The sequence below is a fragment of the Candoia aspera genome, chromosome 8 (assembly GCF_035149785.1).
Source record: "Candoia aspera isolate rCanAsp1 chromosome 8, rCanAsp1.hap2, whole genome shotgun sequence".
Taxonomy (NCBI): domain Eukaryota; kingdom Metazoa; phylum Chordata; class Lepidosauria; order Squamata; family Boidae; genus Candoia; species Candoia aspera.
The window spans coordinates 41,113,842-41,130,126 of record NC_086160.1 but is presented as its reverse complement, the minus strand read 5'-3'; the positions used below and the strand labels follow the sequence as shown (position 1 = coordinate 41,130,126).

Here is a 16,285-nt window from a genome sequence, read left to right as displayed (position 1 = left end):
CAACAGAGTTGCCAGTCTCAATTACCAACATTAAGCAAGGACTACCTGTACATTATGTTAAACTTGTATTATAGTCTGTATACATATACACACTTAAAGTTGGTTAGAGCAGAAAGTTCAGAGAAAAATGATCTCATACTTTTGAAACATAGTTTTATCTGAAGGGGGAAGACACTGCTCACAATGGAATAGTAGGCAATTGGGTGGCTGTAAATCATTCTTGAGAAGCTTGAGGCTGAAAAAATGAAAACTGCTTTTGCTGTTTTATTAGCAGTTTGAATAAAAAGGGAAAAATCCTGGAATGCTGTTTTGCACGATCTCTTTCAATCAAATCCTTCAATTTCACAGATGCTTCCTATGATGCCTCCCTCCAAAAAATCCCCCAGAAAGGCCTCAAAATAAGAGAAACCCATGTAAAAAAGTCTATCTGTGTTGAAGCATAATGCCAAGTCACTATGCAACTTGCTTAGTTTGGGCTGTGCATTTTCTACAATTACAAATACCTACAAATCAACTTATTCCAAATCCTACCGTTTTAAGGCAGATACTTTTTTAGGAGACTTCTTTTTAAGTCTGGGGAGTGACTTGTCCTGCTCAAAGCCTTCATTGTCCAAAAGTTGCCTCATAGCTATGTTAGCAAGTTGTTCCATTAGTTTAAATGTTTCACTGATATTGAGAAATACAGAAAAGAAATGCTGACTGGATCTTGTGCTAACTTTGATCACATCAGGTAACAGCAGAGTCGCATTCTTCTCAAGCTGGGTGATATCTACCCATCGGATGACAAGTTTAGCTATTAAAAAAAAATACAGCTTCAGCAGAAACAAGAACACTCAATAGTTTCAAATTCAAAAACCACAGATGATAAAATCTGGAAGCTTTATACTAATTATAAACCACTCACATTTATACAACTAAATACTGATTTATGGTGCAGTCCTCTGAAAGTTTGCTCAAATATCAGTCTCAGTGCCTTCCAGTGGTTGAGTCTCCAGTACCAGGCAGTTACCAATGAAAAGGGTATGGCTACCATCTGTACGATCTTCTGATAAACCTATTTATTTACTGTACAGTACTATCTGACTGGCAAATGTCATCAAAATGTTTTACAAATAAAAACGAAGATAATAATAAAATGATAGAGATCTTTAAAAATCCAGCAGTAAAACCAATATAATAACAAATGAAAAGTTAAATATGTTTTGGAAAAGGAAAGGTATTTAGTCTTAACTTAGCATCTAAACATATATAATAAGAATCCTACTCCCTTGGAAGAACATTTGACACACAGGGACCAATATCATTTCTTTCTCTGATAAGTCACCCATTGCCCCATTGTGGGTAGCAACAACAAAGAAGATCCTTGGAAGGTACTGTAAGCTTAGCAATCAGGCAAGTGCATATGGGAAAAAAGGCTACTTCAGGTAGTCTACTCCAATTAATTCTAAACTGGATCCTAAGCTGACTGACAACTTGTATAGTTGGCACAACATTAGAGTAGTATGTTCAAAACCCATCTGTTCCATTCTTGGAGGCATCTAGTTGAGCCACAAAAAATCAAGATATGCATGTGTTTTAAAATAAATAGAGCGACTACCTATCTCTACACACATCTGATAGAAACATCAAATCATTTTCTAATTGTACACTAGAGCTTAATAATAGAAAAGCAAGCAAGATACACACATTACATTAATACTTAAGTGCTCAGTGATTACTTCATGTATTTATATATGTTATAAATAAGGACACACCACTCTAGATAGAGCTAAATCAATTCAGGTGTTACAAATACATGTAATTATCCTGGTGACAGAATACCTGTGATCCAACTACTAGCCAAACAAGTTACAACTGTTCCTTCCATTCCACAATTTAAAACTGCAAACATCTTAGAAAACGTTAACATGAGTAAAAAAGGGCCCATGCATATATGTCCCTGAATTATCTCCATTTACCTGGAGCAAAACCTAAAAGTTTTGGATATAAAATTGTCAGCCAAGTATGAATTAGCAATTTTGCCTCAGTATTTTATACAGTATGTATGCTGCATGTTACGTGACATATACAGTAATATTAATTACTGAGGAATACATTCAGTGAAATAGCACTGTGTAGTTTCTTCAGTTTACCAGACCACCTTTTCTTATACTTGTCATTCTTTATTACCAAGACAGTATTCTAGTGCCTATTTTCTTACCTCCAATTCCTGCAAATGAGAATAAGGACATCATTAAGACATACATACTGTACATTTGTAACAAAAAAACCTGCTAACAATTCAGTAAGAAGCCATTCCTACCTACCTTCTCGACCCATGAGAAAGGAATAGAAACATAGATGGTTAATGCTGAGATACATCCAGCCCTGACGTGGGACTTTCCCTTTCCAATAACTGCAGGAATAGTAATTCACAAGTTTCTCTTCCTCTGGCATCCCAAACAATTTGTGGAACTTCACTGTTGCTTCCTTAAATTTGTCAGTGTCATCATCTTCCCGAATACCATTGATTTTGTTATATTCTGCGATGATACCCTGAAGTAGAACACACAGGACCACTTGGATTTCTCAAAGTAGCTATACCCTTTCACTTCTAGTATTTCCATTATGATCCCTACATTTTTTTGCATACTGATCCATTAATTTCGAAATAAAAGAATTCAAGACAAATCTTATATAATTAAAATTTGCCTCTTCAGAATTACCACATTACAGGTATAAGCAAAGTATTCACATGGCAAAACCATTGCACAATTTCATATGATGTTTCAGAGCAACATTTTTTTTTTAAATAAACAAATAAGTGCATAGAGTCATGAGATCTCCTATGAAAATACCCTGATCTCCTAAGATTTAACCATCTTGTGAGGTTTCAATGTTAAAAAGATTCTGAAGGGAAGGTCATGCTATCCATGGGCATGGGAGTGCCATCTAGCTCGTGAATCTCACATTATTAATCCTTCACATAATAGCTTTTGTATGAGAAAGTACGAATCCATGTATCAATCATAACTAGTTAGTCTCTGCTGAAACAGATTGGATTCATTCTGCCACACAAAAGCAACCAAATTGCATGGAAAATCTGCTTTTGAAAATTGATAGTAAGACTGTATAAGGTGTGTGTGGATGTGTGTGAGAGAGAAGAGACAATGTTACAAGACCAAAATTTTAGAAATTCTATTGAACTGGCAGGATTGTCATGTGTTTAAAATACCAGTTTGAACCTCTTCCTATGAATACCATTTAATACTAGCATTGCTGATTATCCTGATTACTCAAACAATATTGTACTGTCATTGGAATCAGCCTTTTTAAAAATGCATACACACCAGTAAATCAGGCAGAAAAGACAAATTTATACACTAGCTTTCCCTAGTCACATACATACTGAACTGAACTAAAAGAATGTAATACCTGTATTTTTCCTCTGACAAAAGTGTTTATATCATTTTCATTTTCAAAGATGGAAAGCGTTTGTAGTAAATTCTGCTCAAGCCATTCCCAATGCTCAGTTATTTCTTTTCTTGAGCAACCTAAGGCAGGAACAGAAGATATTTGTAAATTATTCCATTATGAAGCACACATACAAAAAAAGGTTTACTAAAAGTATTATTGGTGATCACCAAACAGTTGCAAAGGGTGCCTATGATACAGATCTTGCCTGGAAGTATCATCTTCCTCTCTTCTTTCTTCTTCTTATCTCATTGAGAAGATTGGAAGGTTCACTACCCATTTTAAACAAACCAGTTTTTGATGACACTAAAAGTCAGGGATCCATGCTTTGGTTGATAGTTTCACAGCAATTCAGAATATAAACCCGGTTTTGCCAATTAAAATTTAAACAAGCCACGATTTTTTAAAATGTGGTCATCCTGGAGAATTGAGAATTGCTTGAAACTGGAAATTAAAGCTTGGGATGTTCTCACTGTGAGCCAAGAGGCACCTTATTCTGGTATCAACTTGCAGTTGTTTCTCTGATCCATGGAATTCAGGACTTGGTTGTTACAGTTCTTTGGCAGCATAGTTTTTCCTCCTTGTCTCAAACATAATTCATATCCTTTCAAACTTGGTCATGAGTAATAACTGCCTGGCAAACAGTTAATGTAATATTTTCATAATACAAACAGGAAGAGGTAAATAAGAGTGTCTTCCTATTTTTTTTTTTTTTACATAATAGAGTAGGGGATGGAGTGAGACATGGGGATTTAGAAAAGTCTGGCTCCAGCCTTTACGAACCATTAAGTAATATTCTTACCAAACATCCTAATATCAGAAACCCATTGTACTCATTGTGATTTAAAAGTTTATTTTAACTTCCTTGGATGTATTCTGAATGTACACTGCATATACTGAACATCCTGGCTGATGGAAGGCAGGGCAACAGTATGTCAGTTTACAAGATAGTCTTTAGATTAGAGATCTTAGTTTGTACAGAATAGCATGAGCATATCAACAGTAAGACTGAGCTTTGGTTGCATTTTTGACATACTGACCAACATGAGCCAAAAGTGACTGCTACTCTCCTTAACTTTTGCAGGGAATGCTGTATATGACATGGTTCTGGCAAGTGCCTCCCTAATTCACTGAATTATAAGGAGGAAGAGGAACGTCAAAATCAGACCTGCAAGATTCTGTTATTATAGCCAATCTCAATAAAAGTAGTTTTAACTTTTTATCATCAGCTTCTATCAACCACAAATTGATGACTAGGGCATATGAAAATTGTGACTTGGGATGCAAATGACAAAGAGCATGAATTAACAAATGAGATTAATGAATGAAAAATAGATACATTGTGCATATGTGAAACTAACAGAAAGGAGAATGATGTTACAGGATGAATGAAGGTAATCAGCTCAGTGGATGTTCTTGTAGGGATCCTCAGGATTCATTTTTCTCACTCCTACATTTTAGCATATACATGAAATATCTGGAGAAATCATCCAGTAGTTCAGGGTGAGTAATCATCAACCTGTGGAAGATATCCAGCTGTATATCTCCACCCTAGGCAGACCTGGAGGTGCCATGGAAGTCTTGACCCATTGTCTAAAGGTGGTGGAGGCCTGTATGGAACCAAAGAGGCTGAAGATGAACCATAAGACAGAGCCGCTCTTTGTCCAGAAACATCTGGCTCTCTGTGTGTTTCAGTTTAGACTCTAAATGGAATGGCACTTTCATTGAAGACGTAGGTCTGTTACTTCGGAGTCCTCTTGACTCAGCTAATTGCTGGATTCAGATTTTTGGTCTTCATAGGCCACTGAGGAATGCATGAATATGAGAAAGTTTATTTTATGCTTATTGATTGAAAGAATGTGTACAATGAAATAAATAGGCTTTACAAGGAAAGTTTTACAAAACTATGGAACTGAAGGTTGTTTGGTGAAAGAACAAGAACTGTAACAATGGAAGGAAAGTACACATGAGAAGCAATGGAATGCTCATAGCCTGGTTCAGTATTGAACATGATGTAAGGCAAAGATGTGTGATATTCCCATCTATGCTTTATGTATTTATTTATAAATATAAAAGGCTTTGCGGCATTGGTAGAGGTATGCTAGTTGGGGATATAAATGTCCTTGTACATTTATGTTGGCTAAGAACCCCAATTATTTAGATAATATCAAAAGCCAAGATAGTTATGCTTGATAGAGAAAATGGAGTAAGTTATACATAAACAGGAAAAAAAGAGTAAGTAGATCAATTTGTATATCTTTATAGAATGTTTAGTAAGCATGTATGGGAATAATGCAAATGCTGGTAGAGCTATAAGAGTCTCAAAAAACAAAACAAAAACAAAAATGGATACATATAGGAGTGTGCTACAGCCCACATTCTTACATGGAAATGAGAGTTGGATACATCAGTAGAAACACTAACAATAAACTGAATGTAGTATAAATGGGGAATTTAAGAAGGGTATGTGGTAAAACAGGAAGATATATGGTTAAGAATAAAGAATAAATGGATTCTGCATATAAAACTGTGACTGCTGTGAAAGATCTACCATGAGGTGGTTTGGCCATACAGAGAGAATTATTGAGGATCAAATTGCAAAACTAATTGTAGGAGAAATTGTAGGTTTAATTTAAACTCAACTTTTATGTGTTTTAATAAGCAAGTCTTATAAATCTAGTGAAATAATTTAACAGGCCATACTGTAAACTCAGCAAATGTAATCAGGTGCTTGGAATTCACAGTCCCACCTGAAATAGCATGCTAACAAGAAAAATGAAAGTGTTAACCACAGGAATGCAAGCTAGCCATAAGGAGTCTATTAGATGGTATGGAATCACCAACATTTAGCCCTGGGAACCAAGGTTTTTCTAGATAACTGTTAGGTAAAAATAACAATAGGATTGCAGATTCTAAAACCCTTTTATTTAAATAAAGTTTCCATTGTCTGAAGGGTGATCTCATTGTATCTGCTCCTCATTATAATTATAATATGCATATGAATTAATCCAATCAGCAGATTAACTTTACCAATTATGGAAGTTATATCCTATTAAATGGCTGTTAATTTACAGTAATTATAATCAACCAATAAATTAAAATTAAGATTTGCATAAGTCTACAAAGAGGGCTTGTAACCCCACTCCTCTCCAGGCTTTGCCCATTGCATCCAATACTGTATCTTTCAATAAATTAATTTATGTTTCCAAGTAATAATGTCGTGATCTCTGGCTTAAATGTACTTCCCTTCAAATTTCTCCCTAAAAACTGTATGAGCGCTATGAAAGATATACTGTGGAGTGGTTTAGTGATATTGAGAGAATAAATGAGAATCAAATGACAAAATAAGTATGTCAAGAAAAAGTGAATGGGTTGAGAGGAAGGGGAAGAAAAGAATGGCTGGATGTGGCAATGTATGAAGCAGTGGATAAATGTGGTAGAAGCAAGGATGGTTTGTAAGGACAGATATGGAGAGAGATAGTGACTGATGATGGCATAAACTAATTTTACCTATATTCCCTTTTCTTTTTCTTATTTCATGCTCCATTTCTTTGGCTTACTATTTCTTACTCCTTTTGTGTACTCTGCATAATGATGCTCACCCAGAAAGACAATAGTGTGATGATATGTGTGTTCATGGCTGGATCATGCTCACAATCAATAACAGTACTTTCAAATGAATATGAATATTGAAATACATATTCTATAAATCACTGAAGAGCCTGTTAGAATACTGTCAGAAAGGCACTGGTGAGTGCAACACAGAAATGAATTGTTTCCTAATCCTCTATAAAGCTAAAAGAATCATGAAATTGTTTCTGTAGAACCGCAAGCATAAGCTTATAGCTGATAATGTTCCGCTGATGAGCAATGACATCATTCTGTCTGGCTTCCAGGGAGGCACATTCCTTGTAACACACATCACTTTGAAAAGCCTGCATAGTTGAACAGCAGCAGCAAAACCTCTTATCTGATCAGTACACTGGACTTCGCTTGAAATGTATGAAAATATATTGTTAGACACTGGATGTTGCTTTGAAATCTGAGTTATTTTTTCTGTAGCTTCTATACACTTGCACACCCGAAGATACAGAACAATTCTACCCCCACACCTGCAATATTTTAACGGGAAAGTCCTATGGTTTAGTAAGTTATTAATTCCTTGACACAACATAAATTTTTTGAAGAATATATATAAAAACTGAAATCTGGCTAAAGGACAGCACCTGTACAGACCGCCAGTCTGAATGCCCGATCTGCATGCAACAAACTTCTCCCAAATCGTATATGAATGGGCACTTAACACGGAATCTTCTCCTTATAACCTATAGCATACCAATAATACCTACAGTATGTAGGTGTGAACAGATACATACATAATAGCAACTAAACATTCAAAGAAAGAATTTATCAAAAGCCTGGATGAAGGCACTCAAAAAATTCCATATCCAATTCATCAAGATGAGTCTGGCAGTTTAGTTTCCAGCTTTTCAAAACAGAAAAATGGGGTTTAGCCCTCATATTTATGAAGGAAACTTTGGAGCTTTTAATGATATTCAGACAGTGTTTCACAAACGCATTTCCCATTCAATACTCAATATGCTTCTTTCTTGCGTTCAGCTTACAGCCATCTTTACTTGGCACTTTACAGAGAGGTCTCCCTTCATTTTATCCCCACAACAACACTTACTGAATTTCCACAGTTGAGAGTACAGCTGAACTTTGGTCTTCCTGTCCTAGTCCAATACCTTAAATCTACGTCTACTATTTCCTGTCTAAAAGACAATGCAAGCCAATCATACAGGACCTCCCATTCAGCAAAATGAGCAGGAGAACCCCTGCTGGTCTGGTGGACCATATTTTATAAAGAATAAATATATATTTCCATTGAAGGAGTTTCAGCCCTACAGAAAATAAAGTCTGGAATCTAAAATTACTGGGGCTACACAGATAGCACAGAGAAATGCTTCAACAGTAGTAGTAGCACAAACAGAACTGTAAGTCTGCATTTCATCTTAGCATCTACCTATAGAATTAGATGGAAAACTGGCTGTTAAAAAAAATACCCAGAAAGAAACAAATGTGCATGTTGCCTAATTCTTATGGAAACCAAAGCATAATACATCTGGAAGGAACCAGTATAAAGGAAAACTGATATAGTGTAAGCGTGTAAGTTATATTGAACAGTCTGGGTGTCAAAGAACAATACCTTGAGTAATAGTTCACATACTTACCACAAGCAATAGTCCAATATATCATAGAATCTGGTGCTTGGTACAAAATGCGATACGGTGCTACCCTTGCACTTGAATCTAACATAACATCGAGAGTTCCCACAAGAAGTCCTGGGGAAAAAAAAAACCAATGCAGATATTGTCTGTTGTATACTAAAAAAAACTGTGCAGCATTATAGCATACTCCAGCTGTGGAAAGTGTTAGACAGCAGGTATAAAGATATATTTAAAATGTGAGCACTGGATCATGGTGATTAAATTATTGGCCTTGGATGTTATAAAATTAAGCCAATACTCTGAGCAACTTGAAGAATAAAGGATATAAAGTAGGATGGGCCTTGTTTTATTGAAAAAGCTGAACCAATTAACAAACAAGTTTAATTTATGGGGACACCTTCCATAAATCTCTGGCATCTTTAAATAATAGAAGGCAAGTGAAAATCTTCACCTGTCCTTCCTATCAAGTTTCAGATAGTCAGGGTACTTCTACATGAGAATTTCACACTAGTTCAGGATCAGCTCTAGACCTGTCTGATTTCACAACATTGGTTATTTTGCCATTGGCAGAAACTCTTGTGCTCATTTCACACAATCTTTTCACTGCACCAGAGGAATAGTAGCTTGGTGGCTCATCAACACTTCTTCATTATCAGCATTTCAAGGCTGACAGCAGAGAAGATAGTCATAGGTCAGCTTCAAGCTTTTAAAAGACTGGGTACTAGAATGAGTGGCCTCAGAATAAACAGTACTAGGCCAGAGGAACAGCTTATGTTCCTAACTCTATATATTTTCTACACTACTGTACTTAATATGCTTAAATTAGAAGGTAAGACATAATGACTGGGTTTACACAACATCTAAGCCATAATGGGATTTGTTTTTGACTTGGTGTGCTGTGTGAACCAAATTACTTCATCAATACACCATGAATAATCACACCATACAGAGTGCAAAGTGTAAACCAGTGATTAAGTATATATTTTGGTTGCAGCAGAAAGGTTTCAAAGATGCCAGATGACGCTGCAATGGTGACTTTCACAGGTATTTATTCTTCTATATTTCCCATTTTGTTCATACTGACTAAAGAGCTTAGGTTACTAGACTGATTTAAAAAACAATAAGATAAATAATATTTTTCTGCATAGAGAAGAATGTAGCCCGTATTCTGAAATAGGCTGTTTTACATTTAATGTCTGGGGCCAGAATGAAAACCAAGTCCAAAGATGGTTCTCAGGTTGAACTGTGAAAATTAATATAAAACCTATCATCATTATAGACTACATGCTTGCTTTTGCTAATACTTACTCAAGCCCTTTTGAAATGGCATAGATTGCTATTTTCTTCTGCTTATCATTATTTCCCTTTTTTACACTATTCAGACCATGAGAAATGCAGGAAGAGCCTTATCCTAAGCCACTAGCGATACAGAGATATATGTATGTAAATGAATCAATCAATCAATCAGCCATCAATGATTTCTTGTTTCAGACACTGCCACTTCCCCACCCCTCTGCTCTGCTGTTGCCATATACTTGGGATCCCTCATAGTTCAATACATTTTTAAGTACTAACATAAAATAGAGATGCAGCTTCCTTAGTAACTTAAATTGATTAACCAATATTTAAATTTATCCACATACTTAAAGCAAAATCTTTACCAGGCAGTCAACTGATTTACTAATCATAATTGTCATGAGTACTGATGGTGAGCAGGAAGGGGCCCCTATCCAGGGGCGAAAACACATGCGTAGTACTGAGGAGTTAAGCAGCCATTCAAAGAGACACAGATCAGACCTGCCTTGACTTTTGGGGTTTATCTGTCTGGGTTTTCCCACACTTCTTCAGTTTGTTAGGATTTTCTGTCTAATGTAGCAGTAATAAAACACTAGAGACCTATTCCTTGTCTCAGCATGGTTCCTGACTGTTAGGACATCAACCCTAACAAACTCCTACTCCCATTGAAAGAGGGAGGAACAAAAAAAAAAAAAAAAAGGAAGAGACATTTTGGGAAAATGTCTTCGGAAAACCAGGAAATTTGGCAAGCCATCCAACAACTGGCAGCAGCCCTGCAACAACAACACCAACAAGTAGATCTCCAGATCAACACATTACAAACAGCCATGTTACAGCAGTTACAACAACCAGCTCTGATTAACCCACAACCGGTGCCAGCAGCAGCAGCAGCTCCGCCAATAGTCTTGAGATTCCAGGGCAGTCTACCAGAGAGGTTTGGAGGAGAAGCAGGACAGTTGAGAACCTTTCTCAAACAGTGCACAATGTTTTTCGACAGCAGACCGGCAGAGTTTCCCACAGACAGAACCAGAGTCACCTTCATTTTAAGTCTGCTAAAGGGACCAGCAGCCAAATGGGCTATTCCCATGGTGGAGAACAACGACCCAATTCTCAACGACTACCAGAATTTTCTGGCAGGGTTCTGAGCACACTTTGACGACCCGATCAGAGAGGTTACTGCCAGCTGGGAAATTCGGAAGCTCAAGCAATGCAACAAGAGGGTGGGAATCTACATTGCTGATTTCAAGCTGTTAGCAGGAGATCTGGACTGGAATGAGAGTGCCTTGAAAGACCAATTCAAACAGGGGCTGGACGAAGAAATTAAAAATGAATTAGTGCTCCAGGGAACACCAGCTACCCTAGAAGGTTTCTATCAACTGTCTGTGGTCGTAGATGCCAGGCTAGAAGAGCTCAGACAGATGCAGCCAGGGAGAAACAGGGGCCTCAGAGCGCTTCCAGGATTTCCAGCTCTCTCCACAGGATCTCTTTACTCAGGACCAGAGGACCCGATGCAGATTGGGGCAAGCAGGAGGCTTATTTCTGAGGCTGAGAGACAGAGAAGGAGAGAGAGAACCCTCTGTTTCTACTGCGGAGTCCAGGGACACATGGTGAGAGCTTGCCCAGCGAGAAGCCAAGCAAATTCCGTAAGAGCCCCAGGGAAAGCAGCAGAACCAAGAGCCACCTCCACCTCGGCTTCCAACCAGGAAAACTCTGTCGGTCTCCCTCCACAGAGCTCAGCAGGGAGACCATCAATCAATTAAGAAGGGCTCATTCTGAGGATTCCAAGCAATCCTTTTACTACTTACCAGTCATAATACACGTAAACCCAGACCACCAGGTCAAGCTAGAGGCCCTCGTGGATTCTGGAGCTTCCACCAATTTTATTGATGTACAGACTGTACAAGACCTCAACATCCCGACCATAGAATTGCCACGTCCCATAGAAGTTGAGACCATTGACGGCCAGCCCCTCAAGGCAGGGCTGATTAGAAGTTTCACAGAACCTTTGCAACTAACAACGGAAACCACACTGAGTGGATCCAACTTTATGTTACTGCATCACTTAATGTGCCTATAGTCCTGGGCACACCTTGGCTGAAGATCCACAACCCATTGTTGAACTGGACTATGGGAACAACTTCTTCCCAGCTAAGGAATGCCAGCACCACAAGATTCAAGCCGCTCTCCTCTCTCCAGCAACCAATGCAGTTACGGAAGCAGGGGGGGTCTAGTTGCCAGCCAAGTATGCAGATTTCGCAGACGTTTTCAGCGAACAAGAGGCCACAGCACTACCCCCACATAGGGACTGTGATTGCACCATTGAGTTGATACCAGGAGCCAAGATTCCAGCAAGGAAACAATATCCCATGTCCCCCAAGGAACTAGCCACCTTAAAGGATTACTTGGATTCTAATCTCCAAAATGGTTTCATTCGACCATCTACTTCCCCAGCGTCTGCTCCTACCTTCTTCGTACCAAAGAAGCCTGACCCGTTGGCACTGGCAAACCAGGAGGCACCCATGAGAGTGGTACATGATTTCAGTTCCCTCAAAAAACTCACGGTCAGAGAAAATTACCCACTCCCCCTAATATCTGATCTGCTGGATTGCTTGCAGAAAGCATGCGTTTTTACTAGGTTGGACCTCAGGAATGCGTACAATCTGATCCGGATGAAAGAGGGGCATGAATATCTGACTGCCTTCGATACCAGGTTTGGTAAATTTGAGTACCTTGTTTTGCCCTTTGGCTTGTCTAATGCAGGAGCCATATTTTCCCGATTTATGAATCAAATTTTCTTGGATTTACTAGATAAGTACCTGGTCATTTATCTAGATGACATATTAATATTCTCTGAGGATGCTACAACTCATGTAACCCATGTACATAATGTCTTACAAAGAGTGAGAGAGAACAAGCTGTTCGCCAAGCTAGAGAAGTGTGCCTTTGATTTCACCGAATTACATTTCCTGGGCTATAGAATATCAACAGAAGGCATATCCATGGATCCTTCAAAGGTCCAGGCAATTCTCTCTTGGCAACCCCCCCCCCCCCTGCAATGTGAAAGATGTACAAAGATTCCTAGGATTCTCCAACTTCTACAGGAGATTCATCAATAAATTTAGTGACAGGGCTAAACCCCTCACACAGCTTTTGAAGAAAGGATCAAAATTCATTTGGAGGGAGAGAGAGCAAGCAGCCTTCCAAGAATTTAAGCAACTCTTTGCATCCCAGCCGCTTTTAAAGCACCCTGATCCCACGAAGCAATTCATAATGCATTCAGATGCTTCAGATTTTGCTATCACGGCTGTTTTCTTGCAATATAATGATAAAGGAGGAAAGATACTGCTCCCTTGTGCATTTTTATCCCGCACGCTCTCACCAGCAGAGAGAAACTATGATGTTTTTAACAAGGAGTTGCTGGCAATTAAAGCAGCATTTCAAGAGTGGAGGCACTTGCTAGAAGGTGCAACCCTTCCTGTGAAAGTTTGCACCGATCACAAGAATTTACAGCTTCTACAAAACACCAGATCCCTCACCCCACGCCAAATCAGATGGAGCCAGTTTTTCAACTGTTTCAACTTTGTTATTTCTTATGTTCCCGGGGTGCAGAGCTGTTTGGCAGATGCCCTGTCTTGATCCATTCAGACAACCCCCACTACTCACCAGGAGGTACAGGCTACTATATTACAACCTCACAACTTTCAGCAGTCTATGAGGGGGAACCAGACAGAGATTTTAGCAGCAGGCAGAGGACCTATTTACAAGAGTCAGAGCTCAGCAGCAACAGGACCCGTATGCCAGGGCCAGGATGGATGACCTTCAGAGGGACCCGCAAGACACTGCCTCACCATTCAATGTGGAGGCAGGAATTCTCTGGCATAGCAGGCAATTATACATTCCCCTCTCATTGAGGGAAGAAGTACTGAGACTTTGCCATGACCATCAAACGGCAGGCCACGGAGGTGTTTTCAAAACTCTCCATAGAGCTCTGAGAGGCTACTGGTGGCCTAAGATGACTGCAGACATAAAGGGCTACGTGGCTTCTTGTCATACCTGTAGACGAGCCAAGCCTCTCCCAGGGAAGCCCACAGGACTCTTGCAACCCCTACCCACCCCTAGTAGGCCTTGGGATACAACCTCCATGGATTTCATCACTGATTTACCCCCCGGTCCAGGGGCTGACTTCCCTACTAGTGGTGGTGGACCTTTTCACTAAAATGGCGCATTTTATTCCTTGCAAGGGCCTCCCATCTGCGCAAGCCACAGCACAGTTGTTCATGGACCATGTTTTTCGGTATAGAGGCATGGTGAATCACTTGGTGAGTGACAGAGGCCCTCAGTTCACTTCCAGGTTCTGGAAGGCCCTTTTCCAGTCATTAGGGGTCCAGATCCACCTATCATCATCGCATCATCCGGCTAGTAACGGGCAAGCTGAGAAAATTAACCAATGGTTACAGCAGTATCTCAGCTGTTATGCCACTTATCAGCAAGACAATTGGCCAGCCCTGCTTCCCTGACAGAATCTACTTATAACAACTCTGTGCAATCCTCTACCAAGATGTCTCCTTTCCAAGCACTCTACGGGGTTAACCCTTGGGTGTGGCCCACCTCCTCCCAGCAGGGAACTGTTCCAGCTGCAGCTGATTTTCTTAAAGAGCAACAAGCCGCACAGGAGTTGTTAAAGGAGCAGCTGAACAGGGAAAAGAGTGCTTACAAGAGAGCTGCAGATGCTCACAGACAAGAGGGGCCAGCGATTGCGGTAGGAGACAAAGTGTGGCTCTACCAAGTTTTTGACCTCTACCAGGCCAAGAAGTTGGATTTTAAGTTTGTGGTCCCTTTCACTGTGGTACAGCAGATAAATCCAGTGGCTTATCGCTTAAAGCTGTCAGCATCCATGAAAATCCATCAAGTCTTTCACAGAACCTTGCTAGCCAAAGACCCTCCCCCAAGTACCTTACAATCGCAAATGCCCCCCCACCTCCAGTAATTGTGGAGGGGGAGGAGGAATACAAAGTCGAGGAGATTCTGGACTCTAGGAGGAGGGGTAGGGGCATCCAATATTTAATACACTGGAAAGGGTACCCTGAGGAAGAGCCCACGTGGGAAAATGCAAGAGATGTGTACGCACCAGCACTGGTTCAATGATTCCATCAGCTTTTCCCTCAGAAACCCAAGCCTCACACTCTACCAGAGATTCCTCACTTGACTGAGCAAGCAGAGGAATCCGAAGCAGAGGAGTTCGTAAGTTGGCAACCTCCACCCCCGCCAGAGGCTCCGCAGCCAGAGAGAGAGAAATGCAAGCCGCAGCCCTCCACCTCCGGCTTGCATTTCCCAAGGGGGAGGGGGGAAGAATCTTCTAATTATCTAGCTATTTTCCAGCAGCAGCCACCTGGGCCAGAAGCGTTATCAGACCTGGAGAGCAGCACTGATTCGTCCTTGGAGGAGTTTTCCTTTGAAGAATTTCCATCGTTGCCCAGTTCCCATGGGAGCTTGGAGGGGGAGATGGACTCTCATCAGACTCTGGAGGGAGGGAGGAACTCTGGAAGGGAGGGGGCTGAAATGGAATGTGAATCTGGACGGGAGGGTGATGTCATGAGTACTGATGGTGAGCAGGAGGGGGCCCCTATCTAGGGGGGAAAACGCATGCGTAGTACTGAGGAGTTAAGCAGCCATTCAAAGAGACACAGATCAGACCCGCCTTGACTTTTGGGGTTTATCTGTCTGGGTTTTTCCCACGCTTCTTCAGTTTGTTAGGATTTTCTGTCTAATGTAGCAGTAATAAAGTACTAGAGACCTATTCCTTGTCTCAGCGTGGTTCCTTACTGTTAGGACAATAATAATTAATAGTATTATTAATTTAAATATTGCTAACAAATGAATCAGAGATTTACAATAAAACACAATCCATATTAAAATCAGTGATACTAAAAGCCATAAACAAAATGCAACCAGAAACCAATCCCCACAAACCTCTATTAAAATCAGCAGTGAATAGCCTGTATAAAAATATATACTGTAGGGCCTTTTAAAAAGCCAAGGAAGAGATAGGTCTCTCAGCTCAGCCTGGAGGGCATTCCAAACAAACTGGGTAGCTACTGAGAAGCATGATTCTGAGTTGATCCTCCATTGTTGGAGTTATTGCAAAACTAGTGTCCCCTGAATAATATTTCTCTGAAATCCTTTGACCAGGAGTAAGTCCTCTCCCTCGTTTTAGCTGTAATGAGTAACAGAAACACAGCCTATGCAGAGTTTGATCCTGCTATTTGTCACGTCACTTCTGTGGACTTTCTTGAGCCTGAAGAAAA

General features: G+C 39.9%; 1 protein-coding gene across 2 annotated transcripts in view; it reads right to left on the bottom strand.

Annotated features, from left to right (window-relative positions):
• Positions 1-16,285, bottom strand: part of TBC1D9 (TBC1 domain family member 9) — a 64,926-nt gene that overhangs the window by 29,536 nt on the left and 19,105 nt on the right. For both annotated transcript variants that reach the window (XM_063310830.1, XM_063310831.1), the window contains exons 2-5: positions 8,688-8,798; positions 3,415-3,533; positions 2,307-2,535; positions 532-793 (exon numbers count right to left, since the gene is read on the bottom strand). In XM_063310830.1, the coding sequence (XP_063166900.1) occupies positions 532-793; positions 2,307-2,535; positions 3,415-3,533; positions 8,688-8,798 (721 nt within the window). The remainder of the gene's footprint in view (positions 1-531; positions 794-2,306; positions 2,536-3,414; positions 3,534-8,687; positions 8,799-16,285) is intronic.